An 18,847-nucleotide genomic window follows, 5' to 3' on the forward strand; every position below is an offset into this window, starting at 1 on the left:
TACTGATGAAGTGTCTAGAACATGGCATTGCTGAGACCTCAAGTCCTGAGTGTTGTGGGGTGAGCATAGAAGTGGTGCAAGTCCCCCTTCTGGCATCTGCCCCAGGCTTCATCTCTGCTCTGTGGCTGGTAATATTTGCTCCTTACATGAGCCTGCCTAAGCTGTGGTCATAGAAGGGTTTGGGTTGGAAGGGACATTAAAGATCACCCCTTGCATGGGATAGGACACCTCCCACTAGAATAGGTTGCTCCAGGCCCCATCCAACCTGGCGTTGAACATTTTCATGGAAGGGGCAACCACAGCTCCTCTAGGAAACCTGGGCCAGTGTCTCACCACCCTCACAGGAAGGAATTTCTTCCTACAATGTAATCTAAATCTACCCTTTTTTAAGTTTGAAACAATTCTGCCTTGTTCTATCACTCTGTGCCATTGTAAAAAGTCCCTCTCCAGCTTTTCTGTAGCCCCTTCAGGCTCTGGAATGAGGCACTGGAATGTTCTTTAAGGCCTCCCCAGAGCCTTCTCTTCTCTGGGCTGAACAGCCCCAACTCTCCCTGTGTGTCTTTGTGGTCAAGGCTGCTCCTGTTTTGGGGGCAGTCTAGCTCCCAGCTTTTCCCACTTGCTCAGTGGTACCATCTGAAGGACCTGGATCAGGACTTGAGCTGACCTGATGTGGACATGCTGAACTCCTTCAAAAATAACTTGACCTCACTTTGAGGTTCTCAAACAGGAAATCCATGCTTAGACTTCCATGGGGAAAGCTGGTCCTGTGCCAGAGGTGGCTCAGCCCATCAGGACAGGGCATGGAGGTAGCAAGGAAATGTCGGCACTTTCCCTGAGGGCAGGTTCCAGGGACGCTCCTTGGCCAAGGAATAGGATTTTGCATTTTGTACCAGGCATAACATGCTGTCCTTGCAACAGCCCTGTCCTTATGACTTGAGCAGAAGATGCTGCAAAAAGCTCCCTTGTGGCACTCAGTATTAAACACATTTCATCTTATCCTTGCCAAGCTGGAGTGACAGCCCAGGTGGGTCCCTGCCAGGTAGTGACGAATGAGCAGCATCATTTGCTGTAGCCTTGGTTCTGCTTTATCTGCAGGTTAAAAACCAAACAAACAAGCAAAAAAAAACAACCCCACAAGTGACTGAAAAGCTGCATTGGCGTTGCAGAATGAGGGGTGGGTTTGATGGGGAGGAGCTCCTTCCCCTCCTTGCCACTCACTTGTCAGCTCAAGGGTGCTGGGGAGAGCAGTTTTGAGTGATGGGGGTTGCGGGTGTTGGGCTCAGGGCAGCTGGAGTTAAATTTCTTGGTGGCTGACACCTGACAAGCATGATAAATTGTGGCACACCATGCTCTGCATGAGAAGCAGTCCACTTCCCTCCTTTTAAGCTCTGGGAAAACTTCTTAATTATTTCCCAGTGCTTTGCAAATGAGAGTTTCTTCATCGGGCACCCAGCAGAGTTTGGGCTTTATTTATTTATTTAGGTTTTGCAATTGACTTGGGGCAGAGATGGGGTTCGTAGTATGGGTTTCTGTAGCATCCTCCTGCTGATCTGCCCAGACTTTGCATGTGGTGCTGGGGAGGGCTCTGGCAAAGCTCATCAGCTTGGTATCAAGTGCTAATTAAAGCACATGGTGTTCCAACTTGGAGTTGCTGTTGCCCTTGTGAAAGGGTCTCTGCAGGAGTGACTTCCAGACTTTCCTCTTGCCAGGGGAGGTTGGCTCCTATTTTTCATTTTTAATAATGCAGAGCCATAAGACTTTTATTTTTTCTTCCTGAAAGCATTTAAAAAGGGGGAGGGAGTGAGGGGAGACACAAGCTCAGCCACAAGAGCTAGATAATGAGAGCAGATCTCTACTGATAATTTGTTTGTCTAACACAAAAAGCATATTTGCTGCTATAACAGAAGGCACCACTGGTTACAGTAATGCTTTAGCCTCCATCTCACTAGGCAGCATGTCAGATGTAGTGCAGAAAGTCTCTCTCCTCTTTCCAGTCCACAGTGTCTGTGCTGCAAAGCAGTGTGTTCATGCTTTCCTGTTCGCACTCCTGAGTTCACTTGGATTGGCCTCTCCCTGAATGGTGTAACACGTGCATGGGGCTTTGCTGGGTAGGCAAAAAGTGCAGAAAAGTCATGGGCAAATGCCTGCTGCCTTGGTGCCTGCTGATGTTTTACTGTTGCTGTGCTCTTTTGGTTGGGAAGCATTTCTATCTGTCTTTAAAGAAGATCAGAGATGCCTCAAGCTGCTGTATTCCCTACTCCCTTTTTCTCCTTTTTTATTTTATGTTTCTAAACCGAAATTATTAAGCAAATGTGTGCTTTGGCACTGGGCTGTGATGCTCATGTGAGAGGGCCCTTTATCTAAACTACCTTCGTGTTTACAGCAGTTACCCCTAGCTGTCAGGGCAGGAAAAGAGATGCCCCCCTACCTCAGTTGATTTCTAAACCTGAAGTGATGGTAGAGCTCCACCTGGTAACCTGACAGATTGTCTCTTCTCTTTTGTTGAAGAAAGTCCCAGATCTGAGCAGCGAGGGTCAGTCAAGCAGCCAGAAGAATCCTCCAGACGTTGATGAGAAATTGGGGACAACCCAAGGACTCTGGACCAGTGGAGAGGTAAGAGGTGGATTAAACAGACTGCTTACCTGGGTTATCCTTAGTAGGTGTGCTCTGGGCCATCTGGCTGTGGTGGAGCTGCAGCCCATGTGTCTTTTGGCAAGGGTGGTGTTTATTAAAGTGTGCAGAAGTTTTGCTTTTAGGTGTGGGTGCATGAGCAGCCCTACAGCTGCTGTTCAAAGAGGGTAGATGCTGGCAGTGGTTATTTAGGTTGTGGAGGGCCAGGTTTGGATGAACAGCTTGGAGAGTGCACATGCCATGGACTGCACTTCTCCACAGAGAAGCTCCTTCCATTTGAAAGCCCTTCTAGCAGCTTGGGTCTAACTAGGATAGCGGAGGCCCTGTGGTGGCTGAACTACTGTGGAGCAGGAAGGTGTCACCCAGCATCATGCAGACATGATGGATTTCCCTGGGGGTTGCTCTGCTGAGAAGCACTGTGTCCCCTCAGTAGACCACCCCCATCACCAGCCATGGTGATGAGACTACCAAAAGGTAATCTCACCTCTGAGGCCTGTTGCATATGTGCTTTGTTATGGGGCTGTGGTGACACCTCTGCTGGGGGTCTTCTTCTCCAAGCCATGGAGACTCTGGTGGAGCAGGGAATGAGCTTGTGGGTGGCTCTGCCTCATTTGGGGATGCAGATCCTGCAAAAAGCTGTGCTGGGGAAGCCGGTGCTTGCTGGTGCTGTGCTTGAGAAATTAAATTGATGAATTAAAATTTAACAAGTCTCTAAATGCCAGACAAGGACATCTTAAGTGGAAATTGCTACCGTTTGACTAGCACAGCCTCCCACTTAGATAAAACTGCATGGCTTTAATTACATTGATCTTTGAAAAGCAATAGCTTTACACCAAAGAGGGGAAACTGTTGGCCAAAACAGCATGAAGTGTCAAGAATTTTTCCTGTGCCTTCTCTCCCGGCATCGTGCTTCTCAGAAGTGTTCTGCAACTCCTTTCACCCTGGATCGTCAGAGTCCTTTATCCGCTGAGCCACAGGCAAGGACAAAAGTGCTTCCTGTGTGTGATTCTGAATGAGGGCTCCGGAGTTAAAAGGTCAAGGGACCAGAGGGCTGAGCAGCACCTGTTGGAGCTGCAATGAGGAGCAGGCTGATGTCTGGGCATGCAGGATGCTCTGCAGCAGCAAAACCCTGCACTCAGCACTGTGTGGGGGTGGCATAGTTGGAGGGGCTTGGGATAAGGACTCTTCCCCTCTCCATCCTCACTGTGGACTGACCCACCCAGGGGACTGCTTGCAGCTCTGCAAATAGAGCAGCTCGAAGAGGCTACATCGCTAATAACACTAATTACTGTTACATGCTGGCTACAAGGTATGCTGGCAGTAGTGGGATCTGGGGGGATGAAATGAAAGCAGCATAATATGGTGAGATAAATTAGCACTGTAAAATTAGCCATGGGTCTAGTCTCAGGGATCCGACAAATGTTTTGCAGCTTTGGTACAAGCTCTGAGCACTGCTGAATTGGATTTAGTGGCCCAGAGCAAAGCAGATGGGAGTAAGGGAATGAAGAGTTTATGAGGGGTCTCCATATACCACATGCTAATGGTTAACACTGCTTTCTTCCTTGGCTTTGCTGAGCGATATGTCCCTTGGTGCCTGCTTGTACATGGCAGCAGAGGAATAGAAGCCTGGCCCAGCTGATGTGTTGTTGGAGAAGCTGGAGCCTGGAATAGGGGTGGGAATGAGGTGGAAAGGGGAGCAGCAGTAGCCTGTCCCTCCTGCCAGGCTCAGTGCCCCAGCTGCCAGTCCTTGCCCTGCATGATGGCCATGGTCTACCTCACCCAGGTTTGTTCTGAAAGGGAGCATCAGTGGTGTGTGTGGCAGACATTTACACATATTTTAGCCTTGCAAGGAGAGCAGAAAGGGTGTTTCTACTCCCCTGTTTCATCCTGACCTGTGTTTCTGTGCCTAGCTGTGCTGTGGGGCAAGAGGGTGACTGGAGCTGAGCATCCCACAGCACAGGGGGTTTGCTTGCTCATGAGGGACCCACAGACAGCACTTTTTCAGCCCAGATACTCGTTATCCTAACCCCTCTGAGGCAGAGGGTGGAAGAGAGGAGATGCTTTTTGTGGGAAATGGATGTGGCTGGTTCCAGTGGGATCCGCTTCCTGGTGGCTAGTTGGGATGTGCTCCACCGGAGGGAGGTGAGTGGTCCTGTCCATGAGTGATGACTGGCTGACAAGAGCTCCTGACAGATTTGTAAATGCAGTCTAATTGCATCTTTAATGGCTGGCACATTATGCAGGATCTAAGGAGGAGCAGGTGTGATTTAGGTCTGGTTTGATAAGGCATGTCATGAAGCTTACTTCATAGTAATGAAGAAGAGGTAGAAAAATTCTGAATCTGCTTTGTAGTGCTCTGCAGTGGGGAGAGGAATTGTGAGGGTATTCCTGCCTCTCTGAGCTGTGCTAGGCATGGTGGGTGTTTGGCAGATGAATCTGCAGGAGGGGACTGGTTTGCTGAGGGCTGGCTGCTGCCCTGGGTGGTTCTGCAGCATCACCCAGCATGAGCAATGGATCACAAGGGGTCTCAGCACTGTCTGGAGCATCCCAAGAGACTCAAGTGAACTTACGTGCTGAGCCTGCACGCACAGAGCTGAGGATATGAGCTGCTGCTTGCAAGCAAGGTGTGAGGTGTGGTGGTGACACTTTGAGGCTATGTCAGACCCCAGCCAGGTCTAAGCTGTCCTGGAAAAAACTACAGGCTGGTGAACTGCAACTGTGGAAGGAACCTTTTCCTTTGACTTTGCTGCCAGAGAAGTAGGGATGCGGGACTGCGTGGCAGGGAGCAGCAGGAGAATGAGCCCATGGTTGGAGTGCTGGTAGCAGCATAAACAGAAATGCAACTTCTCAGCTTCTTGTACAGCAATGATATATCTTGTTTCTGTTGACTTTCTTCGACCTCTAAAATAGAGGTAGATTGATCTACAAATCTGCAAAAAGCACCTGTGTTGGTTTTTGGTTTTTTTTTGTTTGTTTGGGGTTTTTTTTTAAGTCTAAAGCACTTTTCTGTCTGCTTCTTGTGGTTGGCTCTGAACAGACACATGTTCTCTTGTCGTCTTTGAGACTGGCATGCTGCCACAGTGGTAGGAAGTTTAGTAATAGTTGAGCTGGATCGATTTAAGTCCGTTATCTGTGGTGCCTGGGACTTGGTGGCAAAGGCAAAAAGAATGCCCCAAACTCACCAAAGCCCTGTGGTAAGAACACACGGTCCAGCTCTATTTATAGATGGACAGATGCCTTGCCAAACTTCTCCTGCTGTCACTGGGTTATTCAGTTTTTGAGTGTTTAGTGATGTTGGAGTCTGAAGAAGCCTGTTCTACCTTCTGATCAGGTGAGTCCTCCCTCTCCAGGCATAGCCCATGGTGGTGCTGCTTCTAGGTGGCCTTTGTCCTTCCTCTGAGGAAGGAGGACTTGCTTTTTAGGTGGGAATACTGAAGCAGCTGAGGGTTCTTGCAGGTTCTTGTAGAGTCAGTCACCGAGACAATGATCTCTCATCTTCTTCTTGGATCTTCATAGACTTGGAGGTCTCCAGAGCAGAGCTGCCACCAGTGCAGTGTAGCAATTCAGCTGAGTGTTCACAGCTTAAGCATGGAAAACCTAATCTCCTGGGGTACCTGCTGTGCCACCCTGCCAGCAGAGAGGTTTGTCACACTGTTCCCAAGTAAACTTCCCAAGTGGCAACCTCTGGCCACTGGCATGTTGTGTCTCATGCATTTTCTTCCTTCAGCAAACGTTATCACTGACATTTAAATCACCAAGTGCATATTTGAAGTGGTTCCTCAGGCCAAGTTATCACAGGTCTTGCTGTGTATATGCACACAGATCTTCAGTGAGCATTTGGTTTTCGAGAGGATGGTGGAAAAGGTGGGGTGAAACAGGCAACCAAATGCAGGTTAAGTTCCTGGTGTGAAGTGGTAGAGTTGCACTGAGAGTTGCGGTGGAAGTTTCTCCTTGCATTCAGTGGGAACACCTTCTATCAACTCATGCCTGCTATCACTCATCCTCTTGCTGTATTGCTGCAAAGAGCCTGGCTCAGTCTTCTTAGCAGCTTCCTTGGCTATCTCAGTGGCCCCTGCTGCATTTCCTCTGGTTAATCATCAGGTGTCTTGTATTTGGACTCCAGCAAACTATTATCTCCAAAAGAGGAGTGGTCCAAAGAGGGCTTTCTGTGCTGTTGGTTCTGGCAGCCCAGTGTGCTGTTGGGCCCTTGGCTGCTAGAGCAGGCACTTGGCTGATGAGGGGCTCATTGCCTGACAGGACTCAAGCTGACACGGGGTGGGTGTCCTTGTGCCCAAGCTTTCCACCACACCATGGCAGTGGGCTGGAGATTTCATGAAGAAGTGTTTGTGGTTTGTTTTTTTTTTTTTCTAGGCTTCAGTGTATTATGGCTACAGGAGTGAAGGAGTTGTGTGTGGGCAGGCTTGGGAAGTGAGACCTATTTATTTCTTTTGGTTTTGTGGGGTGTTTTTTTTTTTGGTTTTTTTTTGTTTTGTTTTGGGATTTTTGTTTTGTTTTGGTTTTTTTTGTTATTGTGTTTTTTTGTTTGGCTGTTTGGTTTTTTGTTTGCTTCTTGGGTTTTTTTGTTTTTTGACACATCCTCCTGATTAGGTGCAGGATGGTTGCATGATGGCTTCTGGATGCGTGCCATTCCTGAGCTTGGGAGAAAGGAGATTTCTCCTCCCAAGGGTGTTGATAATGTGCTCATCTGCCCAGCTCCTGCAGAGTATGCTGAGCATCCCTTGCTCTCTGCTTGGTTTTAGTCTGTCTCCAGGGTGCTGCTTAGCTTTGCTCATACATTCCTCTAACGAGCGGGCAAGACAGGAAGCAAATACCTTTGTTACAAAACCACATATGGGCTTTAAGCGGGTGAAGACACTTTCCCAAGCTCTCTGTCTAGTGAATGCACTTTTTACCACTTGTTTATATTCACAGGAGTGTTATTTAACTGCTCAGGTGGGACGTAGATGTCAAGAAAAATGTCGTTGTCAGGAGCAAGCTCGAGTGCAAGGCTTCCATCTGTCCTGCTTGATAGGTTGTGGATGAGACCCCGAAGTGCTGCAGACTGTGGGTGTGGGAGAGGGACTTTCTGCTGGGTCTGGCACAGGAGCTGTGGGTTGGAAGTAAGGCAGCAGTAGTGCTGGAGGTGGCTTTATAGGGATGGTGAGCTGCAGTATGACCAAGATGATCATACAGTAAATGAGGACTCTAATGGAGGCAAGCATTGTACTACAATTGAAAAAAAAAAAAAATAACAGCAAGAGGGACTGTACTCCCTCCAAAACTGTTTTGGATGGTGTCACAGCTGCTGTGGGACTTCGTGGCTCCTGGAGGACTGTGGTGGTGGATGCCCAATGTTTTGTGCAGTAGAGCTGGGGATTGCAGGGACACAAACGTGGGGTGTGTTTGCCTGGTGTGGGACCTGCCCTGCTGGGTCCTGGCTCTGAGCCATGGGAACGCGTTGTCAGCTGGGAGGCAGGCAATACGATGCAGCAGGGACCCACTGCAGTGGCAGAAAAGTTCAGACCTGCCTCTCCCTGTGGTTGTTGCTCTTAATGCCCAAGTAGAGTGGCTGCTGGTGGGGGTCTGCTGGAAGAGATGTTCAGCTGTGATGGAGAGAGACCTACATCTGGGTAGGAAGAGGAGTGAGGGGCTCAGCTGCACATACCTAGACCCCTTCCATGGCCATGGTGTTCCCAGGGTTGTGTTTGCCCAGCACCAATGAGGCTGTTCGTAGGGGAGAGAGACTGCAGCACTGATGGCATCACTTAGCAATGTCTATTGTATTGTTTTTCCTTTTAGGATAACTCTTTTTAAGCTCTGGATAGCACTAGGAAGCCTCTACTGAGGCCCCAAGTCTCTAGGGCAATTTACAGCACACACCATTTATTACAGCCCCTAAGGAGAGTGGCTCAGTGCTGCCCTTCAGCAAGATCGCATATTACCAGCTCTTTTTTATTCCTCTTGCCCTAAATTGTTGCACTCTACATTGAAAAAGAGGGGCATGTATGTGGGGGCCAGCACAATTAATGTACCAGAGATTTATATGTCACTGTGATGCTGTATTTCTTCCCCACAGTGACACCTCTTTGCCACAAATTACTTACTAGGCAAGGTTACCTGAGTGACAGCAAGCAGAGCTGTAAAGGACAGGGACAAACAGCAGCATGAAAAATACCCGGAGGAGAGGGTGAGGCTGGGTACCAGGCAGAAACTCTTAAAGCAAGGGTGGAAGGAGGACAAGCTTTGGAAATCAGCTTGCCTTACAGAGGGGTGTGTGGGTAACGCCTGGGAATCCATGTGCCCATCTCTGGTACGTAGGCATGCCGTGGTGTCAGGAGAGAGTGGCTGGTGGCCTGAGTTGGGATTCTGTAAATCCTTGATTTTATATTCCTTCTCACCTGTCACCCGCAAAGCTGCCAGGTGCTTCTGCAGGTTTTGTTTGTTTGTTTGTTTTTTGTTTTTTTGCTGGGTAAATTGCATGCTTTTTAGTTGCTGAAGGTTTTTTCAGAATGTTCGGTGGTGTCAGTATGGAGAAGTGAGACTTTTTCTTCCTTCCAAGCACTCTTCATGCTTAGCTGCATTCATGCTATGGTAGGGATGCATAGGGAGGTGGTGGAGTCTCTGTGCTTCTCTCCACACCAGTAATCAGTAAAACCCTGAAGCAGCCTCTGCCATACAAAGCAGACAGATCCATCTCCTCAGAGGTAGGGAGCAGCAGACTCTCATCTTGGTCTGGCTGAAGTCTTGCTGTCATCCTAACTGCAGCACCAGCAGTGCTGGAGTTGGGGCCACTCTGAGCAAATCCCTGGAGGACCAGGATTCCTGTGGGAAATTTATTTGCAGCCTTATTTTCTCAGAATGGTTTTCTGTGCTCTGCCTATGTGCTGCAGGGCTAGTCAGGTCATCGCCTAGCTTGCTTTGAGCATCAGACTTGGATCAATTTTTCTGCCTCCTTAGGTAGAAGGAAGGGGAGCTGCTGGGGCTGGGTAGGCAGCATCCAGGGGGTTAATAAGAGGTGTTTAGCCTTGCAAATTGTTGCTGTATTTCCTTGCTTTATGGCCTGGAAGGAAATGTCTCAGGATTGTTCTTCAGGGGGGACAGGATAATAATTATGTCCATCTATAGTAATACATTGACTATGGATGTTGGCATGTGGGGGCAGGGGGTATAGGCTCCGGTCCCTGGGTGCAGGGGTCTCTGCTTTACTGCCCAGGGTCTGCAGCATCCCTGCTGTGACATGCTTTGGCTTTGGTTGAGTGACTCTGTCTGCGCCCACTCACCCAAGTTAGATCAGCTTAACTTCAAACGAATGTGAAAACTGAAAGGCTGGAGATTGGCGGAGGTATTTAGGCTGCCTTTGAGCTGGGGATGCTGCTCAAAGCTGCCCAGGGACCTGTCACTCCATTGTTCGTGAAACAAAACGCTACCGGAGGAACTGAGAGCCTCAGAAGCGCTGGAGCCACAGCCGAGATTGCGTTTAACTACAGAAACGTAGCACAGCCCTGGGGCTTGCTACATCAGCCCGAGGAAGAGCCAGCACCTCCACCCTCCCCGGCAGAAAGATGGGGAGGGGGTTGGGGTCACCCTTGCACCGTGATGGACCGTTTCACAAGGCAATTTGACTTGTCTCTTCCTGTGCTTATAAAAGATAATTTCCCTTGAATCCCAATGCCATAAGCCAGGTATTTAATCTTGCTTGAAGGGAGCATGTCTAACTCATGCAGGGCATCACAAACAATGGTAAGCAATCAATAGGCTAAATCCTGAGGTCTCTTACCCAGACTTTGCTGGAGTAAAGGTTGACAAAGTGCTGAGTAGTTACTTGAGACTTCAACCCTGTGCTGGGGGCAGGAGAAGTGATTGAGTGATTTATTGATGATGCATTTCACTATGAATCTAGTCTGTCTGTTAGTCACAAAGGCTCATGTGAGCATAAATCCTGGGCTGTCATGAGCACGTAGCTTCTCGAGTCAAAGAGAAAAGGCGAAAGATTTCATATGAATGGCTCATTTGGTGAAAAACAGTTCCGCATCAACAGGAGTAGCTTGTTTCTGTGTTGTGCTTGATCAATAGCCTCAGCAGAAGAAAGTGAAAGCTCACTTGTGAAAAAGATCAAGCACTTATTTTTGACACAATGTTTAGGTCTTTGAAACTTGCTTTATGTTTTCTTCCCAAATCAAAAATCCAGCTGATTTATGGCAGATCTCTCTTGAAACCATTTTTCCCTTACCCTCTGTGGCTTGCTCTGGCAGTGGAGCAGCAAAATGTGGCACTTCTGAAACCCAGCACTAACTCTCCAGCAAACCCATACATCACTTATGTTTAGTTCACCCAGGGGTGTGGAGGCTCAGCCACTGGTGGGCATCCATTCAATGCTGCTCAGATGAGGACTGGGTCATGGGAGGCTACAGAGGCACAGCCCTCACACCCCTGGGTTTGCTCTCAGCCCAGGAGATTGGTCTCACCCTGCCGTGGTGGACATGTGGAAGGCTTGGGGAGGGGATTGCAGCCATGCAAGGCTTGGGAAAGCATTAGCTGTTTCTGCAGCAGAAGAGTGTGTGATCCCTTTAGAGGTGTCCTGTGGGAATAAGCTTCACCACAAAGCCTCCGCAACTCTGGGACACAGCTTGACTGCCCCTGTTTTTTGAACAATCATCCTTTTTCTGTTCCCTTAGAATGAGTAGTTTCTTAGTAATTAGAGGAATAAAATCATCCTACTCCATCACCTGCCAGGATGGGTTTTTTTCCCCCTGTAGTGTTGATTCCTCTTTGTTTTGAGCCTGGCTGCTGCTCACAACCTCTGCTGTGTCTCCTGGAGCCTGTGCTTGCTCTTGAAGCATGTGGATACAGCCATGGTAGATGCCATAGGAAACTACTCAGACAGATTTGTGCCTGTGTGCAATGCCTCTCTAAGTATTTCCCATTAATTAGTGGACGCTGGAGTCTGTTGTCTGTAACGAGTGCTCACTGGCAGGTGATAAATTGCTTGTATGACAAGATGGCAGTGAAAGCTGGGTGAGCTGTGGCTGTCTGCACTGGGTTTGAGAAGAAGGGGTGAACATCAGTCAGTATCTGGATGGGAAAAGAGGGGTGGTGAAAAGCCCAGAAGCCAGATGCAAGAGCCCCGAGTTATCCTGTTCGCTCACACTGAAGGGACTATGGGCTCCAGCAAACAGGCAGTGGTCCTACTCTGGATCCTGTGATCCAGAAAACCCCAGCCTCATTGCTGCTTTTTGGTGTGGAGAGGAGAAGGAGTAAAGGGCTTCCTCTGTGATGGCCACTCCCTGCTCCACAGGGATGTGTGCTGGAGCTCAGATGAGTGCACTTGGAGCAACCCCTCCCAACCCAGGATGGTTTTTGTTGCCTCCTGCACCCCAAAGAGGGGACTTTAGTGCCCAGGCCTGGGATATGTGCTTCAGCAGTGCCACAGCTTCCAGCAAATCCAGTTTGGCAGCTGAGTCCCTTTTACAGTGGTGCCAGCACCAGGCATCCCTGTCATGCCTTGCCTGCACAGGGTGTCCTCAGAGTAGAGTCTTGAGACATGGCTGGGTGCCTTTGGGGACTACCAGTGTTTCTAGTAGCCTCACTGCACAGCATTCATGGAAGAAACTGGGTCTGTCCGACCAGAAACTGGGTTTCAAGCCCCCATTGAATGGTGGTTGAGGTGCCATGTTGTATAGCTACACGAGGCTGGACATCATGGGTGTGCTGGAGCAGAGCGCTGGGTCTGATGAATTGTAGTTGCTGGTGTTCACAACCTCTTAAGTCCTAGTCCTCTACTAAGCCTGAAGTCTGTGAGCCCCTCAAAGTGGAGGTCATCCTAGGCAAGCAATGCCAGCACCAAAACCTGCAGCTTGCAAGGGCGTGGTGTGGACTTGAGGCTGATTCCTCCTCTGTCCTCAGCTGGACCAATCCCTGCTGCATCCCTTTGGAACATACCACATAAGCTGTGTGCTTCAGGTCCCTCTCCATTTTGGCTGGCACTCTGAATCTGAGGTTCAATCACTTATTGTGCTCATTAGGGCTCCTGCAGCTGGAGTAGGGATCCTGCTTGGGATCACATTGTGGGTGCTGGCACACCCTGCAGAGGTCCCCTCTGCCCTGGGACCTGTCACTCTTGTCACCATGCAGGGGGAGAAGTCTGCATTTACTGGGGCACTGAATTATCTGCTTCCTCAAGTTGGGAAAATAATAATAAAAGAAGTGCCTTACACTAGGTCATGAGCCATTACCTCGAGGGGCCCTTCATCAGCTGATGAATTCTACTTAATAAAATAAATACTGAGAGAAAATGTAATTGGATTTCATTTATTACCCAGTTCCGCCTAGCAGCCCCAGATTATACAAAAGCAATTAGAGAAAGCTCTCCATTAATAGCTATCTTCAAGCCGCCCAATGGGCTCATTCCATCAAACCTTCTGGCTCGTGTAATTTCCTTTCTTGGAGCTTGCTCCTGGCTGGGGAAGGATGCGGGATACACAGCACCATTGCCAGTGGCCTGTAAACAAAAGCAACCCTGTCTCTAATGCTCGCACAGGCATCATTTTCCTCAGCGTGTGGCTCTGCCAAAGGGTCTCCTGATTTGGGGCAAGGAGCCAGAGCACCTGGGCAGTTTGGCTGCAAACTAGGGCTTGGTTGTGCCTCCCCTGGGATGGGACCATCCTTCTTCTGCTTGGCATTGCCACGTGGTGAATGTGTCCCTGCTGCTGGGCAGGAGGTAAGGCAAGGCATCAGGTGTAATGCTGTCCTCCTTGAGATGCTGATGCTGTCCTGAGCTTTTCCCTAATGCCAGCAGGTTGCAAAGCAGCTTCTGTCTCTGCCAGCTTCCAGCAACACAGCAGAATACTTCTGCTTCCTTGCTCTTTTGGTGGTAGTTTGAGGAGGGCCTAGGCCAGCTTCCTAAGGTTAGGCAGAGGTGCCTGTCTCATAGTATCTCCCTGGAATTTTTATGGCAGCAGAGGGAAGCATGTTTGAGGCCTGTCACAGGGAATGGACAGATGTCTGGCACTCATCACTGAGGGTATTGTGCAGCAAAGGTGATCTTTACTCCCAGTCCCTGTTTACAATGGTGGATGAGGAGAGACAATCATAAATTACGGTGGAAATGGCTTGCTAGGGGAGAGGTGCTGATAGGTCCTGGTGCATGGTCAGTGAGGAGTGGTCCAGCCTTGGGGGTGGGAGTAGGAAGGCACTGGGCTGTGCACTCTCAGCCCTGGAGGAAGCTTATCCAGCCATGCTGCCTGTTTTGGGGTCAGACTCATTTTTGGGAAGCCTCTAAGGACTATCTCAGCAGGTGAGTGGAGAGGAAGGATTTTTAAGGTTGGTCCCTTTGCAGGATGGAGGGAAAAGAAAAGGCTCTGGAGCCCAGGGGAACTCTATGCTCCTGCTTGAGGGTGACATTGCCTTCTTATCCCAGTTGTTGTCACCCAGGAACAAGCCAGAGCTCGTTCTTAGCTCAGGCAAGCAAATCTGTTCTAGCTGATGATTTGATGGAGCTGGAACAGCTCAGCGAGGAGGCACCAAACCCAACCCTTCATGGGAACCTGTGCTTGGCTCCAGCATCTCTGACCTCCTTGGCCACAAATGTACTCCTTCCATCTCTGCCTCTTGCAGTCACCTTTCCTGGCTCACTTTTGGTCCACACTCCTTCATGCCTCCATTGGCCAATTTGTTCCCAGTGCAGGGTGCTGGCTATGGGAACAGCATGGCTGGGAAGGAGGTTGATCTTTACATCCAGGAAAGAAGCAACAGAAGGCATAATGCAGATGGAGAGGCACACGCAGATGGAGAGAGGAGGCAAGAATCTTAATCTTCATTACAAGGCTCATGTCTGTGGTCATTTTTTCTGCTTGTCAGCAGCCGAGAGATGACTGGCAGGCTGAGATGTAGAGAGTTTTGTTTGCAGGCAGCAAGGGTTATTTCTGCTGGCTGATGAGGCAGAAAAGCAAAAGGGAATTTCTTTGGGGAAGAAAGCATTAGAGCAGGAGCTCACAGGAGGGTGTTGTGTTGGAAGACTTGAAAAGGATAACAAGGGACAGTCTCCTTGATGCTCCACTGGGAAATGCATGCATGCTGTCAGTTAAGCCTGTGGAGGAAAGAGAAGTGAAGGGGGGGTGTTTGAGAGCACAAGAGGGAATATGGTTTATGCTGGTATAGCTGCAGAGGCAGGGGATTTGTCTGATCTGGCGAGATGGCAGGTGGTATGGGACCACCTTGCTTGAAGAGGAAAAAGGTAGAGCACGAGATGGTGAAACTGTGGGTCTGAGAAGAGGGCTGAGATATGGAAGAAGGTGGAGGCCTTTCCAGATGGAGTGAAGGATGTGGAAAGATCCAATATAGCTGTTGGGCTGCTACCTGCTCCTCCCCTAAACAGAGGCTTGTCTTTGGACAGGCAGGGAGGAGGGTCTGGGGGGTAACTGTGGGCTCAGCTTTGAGATGGCACAACAAGCTCTGAAAGAGGAAAACACATCTTCCAAAGGAGAGTGAAGACCTCAGAACTGGTTTGGTTTTTTTTTTCCAAGCCAGGCAAATGCCGTGACCACATGAAGTCTTCCTTTTTCATTTAATTATTTTTCACAGGGGGCTTTTATTTATACCCCCTTAACATCCATGCCGTTAAAGCAGCCTTATTAGGATGCTGCCCTTCACCAAGGAACTCTGCTCTTGAAAAAGAGCATTAAAGATTCAACAAATAGCTGAGAATTGGGATTGATCCTAACCTCCCATAAATGGGAGTACATTCCCCCATTAATCAGCCTTGGTTTTCACTTACAGGATGATGGCCTCAGTGCTACACTTCTTCAGGACTAAAAGCACGTTAAATATTTATCACAGCTGAGTATTCACTTCCCCCCTCTATTGCCAACTAAGATCCACTGCTTAAGGCTGTGTCTGTTTGACAGGTTGCATAGTGAGGTGGTGTGCCATTAGGAAACCTCTTGTGCCAACGTGCTCTGCTCATTTATTGTGCTAAGAATGGAGAGGTGGTGGCATGCCTCATCTTGAAGCATGGTCAGAGTGGGACTGTATCATAAAGTCTCTCTGCTGGCACTTGCACTAGTGAATTAAACATGCTTGGATTTGCTCTGCAGCAGAAGCTGAAGCATCTGCACTACTCCACATCTCCCTTAACCTCCAAAATAGGATCGTTGCATCCAAACCACCCTGTGGGAGCAGCCAGCAATCTGTGGGGAGGCTTCACCCCATGCCAGGGACTGCTTTAGCGGTTTTGACTTGCGTCTGTTCACGTTGCAGCACCTGGAAATGCTTGCCAGATCACAACCATGTGCATGGCTCCCGTGTCCTTTCGGACATGCTGCAAGGATGCTGGCAGTGCTCTGCATCTCTCTGTCATGCTGGGAGAGAGCTTTCATTGCCTTGTGAGGCTTGAAACGATGTTGGGATGTTTAGTGGTCCAGTTGGTCTAAACATATGCAAGTACGTCCTTGGTAATTGTGCCAGGTGTTCCATAGCATTTTGGAGAGCAGCTATTTTAGGAGCTTTTTTGAGAGCTATCTTTCCTTTTTGTTCTCTGGTCTGATGCCAGCATTTATCAAAAAATAGCACTGATTTTGTGAGTTGCTGGAGAGTTTCAGGGGCTGGAGTAGGCACGGGCTGCTCCTCACCTGGGATGCTGCTGCAAGCAAGCCCTGATACTGCTGCCCTCTTTAGCTGCTAAGGAAAAGCTCCCCATGATGCTGGAGGGAGTTTCACTTCTGCATCAGGCTCAGGTCAGACTCCACTTGGACTACTCCAGCAGCTGAGATTGAGCTGTTGTTGCTGGATTAGTCCTTAATTTTTTTCAATATATTAAACTTTTTTTGCATCATCATGATATATCTCCCTGTCTTTGTGTCCCCCTCTTCTGCCCCCAGTTTGAGTTACTGATGTGCCAGACTTGTTAAAGCCGTTTACACATACAGGCACACAATGGGTTTCATTATCCTTGTATCAAACTTGTTTTGCTGCTGTCACGAACCAGAAAAGTTAAACACGTCTGATCAAAGGCATGTAAACACAGCTTCAAAACAAATGCCCTCGAGTACTGCCAAAAAGCACGGAGCTGTCTCTGAGCAAACCCCATCTCATATTCCCCTTCCTGTGCCTCCTGCTCCTTCTCTGAGCTGGTGTGCGATGGTGCCTGATCTCAGAGAGCCTCCTGGGCTGCCATTTGTGATGGGGATGGGTCACCCACTGGTGGAGCAAGCCTCAGTGGGGCTTTGCACCAAGAAAGGCAGCTGGGGATGAGAAGAGCAGAGCCTTAGTTGTGGGGATGAAGAGGAAAAACTTACTGCATCTTTGCACATCCAAGATAGCAAACCCTAACACAGCTGCTTTGCTATTTGCTGCTGCCCCACTGGGTTGATGGATGGGAGAGCACAGTATGAGCTGACTGGAGATAAAGGTGCTGAGTGTGTTTTTTCCATGTCACCCATGGTGCTCTGGCTGGGGTGTTACCATGATGAGGATGCTGTAGGACCAGGAGTACAGTCCTGAGGCTGACACTGCCTGCGGTCCCAGGTTATGACTCTGAGGTTGGAGCTGGTCTGAAAGCAGAGGCTGCTGGTTGCATCCTTTCACTCCCCTCTCATTGTAAGTGGGATGAGAAGGACTGGGCAGGACTGAGAAAGGTCCCAGACCAGAATCTACTTCTGCTCTGCCCCATTTTCATCTCTGAGTGTGGAGAGAATGGTGAAGTGAGCCTTTCACCCTGGCTCAGAGGCCCTGAATCCATCAAGGGGATTGGTGGTCACTTGATCTTCCATGAGATTGCTTAAAAAGGCAAGGGTTGCTCTTGGTATCTATACTTGCAGACAAGTCAAGCTTTCATCTTATTCCCACCTCTGTGAGAGCTAGATCTGCATCTTAAACAGGAATGGAAATATGTGAGCTTTTGCAGCCTCAGAAGGCAGGTGTTTTCAGAAAACACTAGGTCCTTTCAAATGTGCCAGAAACCTATTCACAGATTGGCTACAGGCATGACCAACGAATAGTTTGGGGATTCATGAGCTTCGTGAACTGACCTGGACTCTGCAAGTGAGTTGCCCAAGGTCTTTGCCAAATGCCTTTGAATAATGGATGTGTCAGAACCAGATGGGGTTGCAAACAGTGGGTTATGAGTGCCTGCCACCTCTGCCAAGCGGTGCCATGTGTGTGCATGCAAAGCACATGGTGAGAGCAGCACTGCTGCCTGCAGGACTCATCCCATGGGCCAGGGCAGATGAAGGTTGCTGCAGGTGAGATGATCCGATGGGTCTCCTTCAAAACACCTAATTGTGCTAACAGGGGAGATAAAAACACAATCATTCCTCCTGCATATTTTTGCTGGGCTTTCCAGGGCAGGCAGTGAAATGCCCTGCAAGCAGTGGGGACATGGTCAGGGGTTAACCACAGTGTCAGCCTTCATAAATCATCCCTAATGAGACTTGGGAAAATGTTGAGTTGGAGCCTCTGATGCGTGGCTGTGATGGGTTGTCTTTCCTTTACTTAGGGTTTTCTTTTTTTTCCCATTTTTTTTGGTAGGGAAATGTGGGTGACACCTTTGTGTGGCTGAAAGTTCCAGAGGCTTTCCCACTGCTTCTGTTGGTAAGGGGTCCTGGGCTTTGTCCAGCCCTCATTTCTACAATCCCTGACTGATGTGCTGCAGAATAAATGAATTTCCCTTCTATTTTGATTCCCAATAAAGTAGTTCATGCATCCGCAGGGTGCCAGAAATCATAGACTGAAGGGTATTGCCCAGGTCCTGGTACAGAGGAGCAGCACGCTCTGTGCTTGGTGATGCTGAGGTTGGGATGGCTCTGGCCCAAGCTACAAAGTGGCTTGCTGAGCCACTGATGCATGTGGGCAGAGTACTGCCCACAGGACTCTTCCCCATACAGCCACTGAACAGCCAAATGACTTCAAGGACCTTCACCTGAGGTGATCTCCCAGCCCTTCTCACCAGCATAAGGACCACATCATTGAGGATGCCAAGTCTAAATGTTTCACCAGGAAGAAGCCCATCCAGGAAGCAGGACCCCAAATAGGAGGCTTGCAAGGTGGGAAGAAAATGCAGAAGGAATATGATTGAGGTCCCCACTAAAGGCCACCTCTGGGGCTGGTGGTGGTGGGCTGCTCTAGACCATGTGTGGTCTCTACAAAAGCTGTGAGCCACCAACTGGGACACTGGGAGGAATGAAGAGGGGTACAGTGAATATTCCCTCTGACTTATTATTTA

General features: G+C 49.1%; 1 protein-coding gene across 2 annotated transcripts in view; it reads left to right on the top strand.

Moving 5' to 3' along the window:
* CNTFR (ciliary neurotrophic factor receptor) overlaps positions 1-18,847 on the top strand; it is a 192,150-nt gene that overhangs the window by 35,897 nt on the left and 137,406 nt on the right. The window contains exon 2 of one of the 2 annotated variants that reach the window (XM_030467803.1): positions 2,509-2,613. In XM_030467803.1, coding sequence (XP_030323663.1) covers positions 2,509-2,613 — 105 coding nt within the window. The remainder of the gene's footprint in view (positions 1-2,508; positions 2,614-18,847) is intronic. The other variant, XM_030467804.1, reaches the window with a different exon arrangement.

The sequence above is a fragment of the Calypte anna genome, chromosome Z (genome assembly GCF_003957555.1).
Source record: "Calypte anna isolate BGI_N300 chromosome Z, bCalAnn1_v1.p, whole genome shotgun sequence".
Classification (NCBI taxonomy): Eukaryota; Metazoa; Chordata; class Aves; order Apodiformes; family Trochilidae; genus Calypte; species Calypte anna.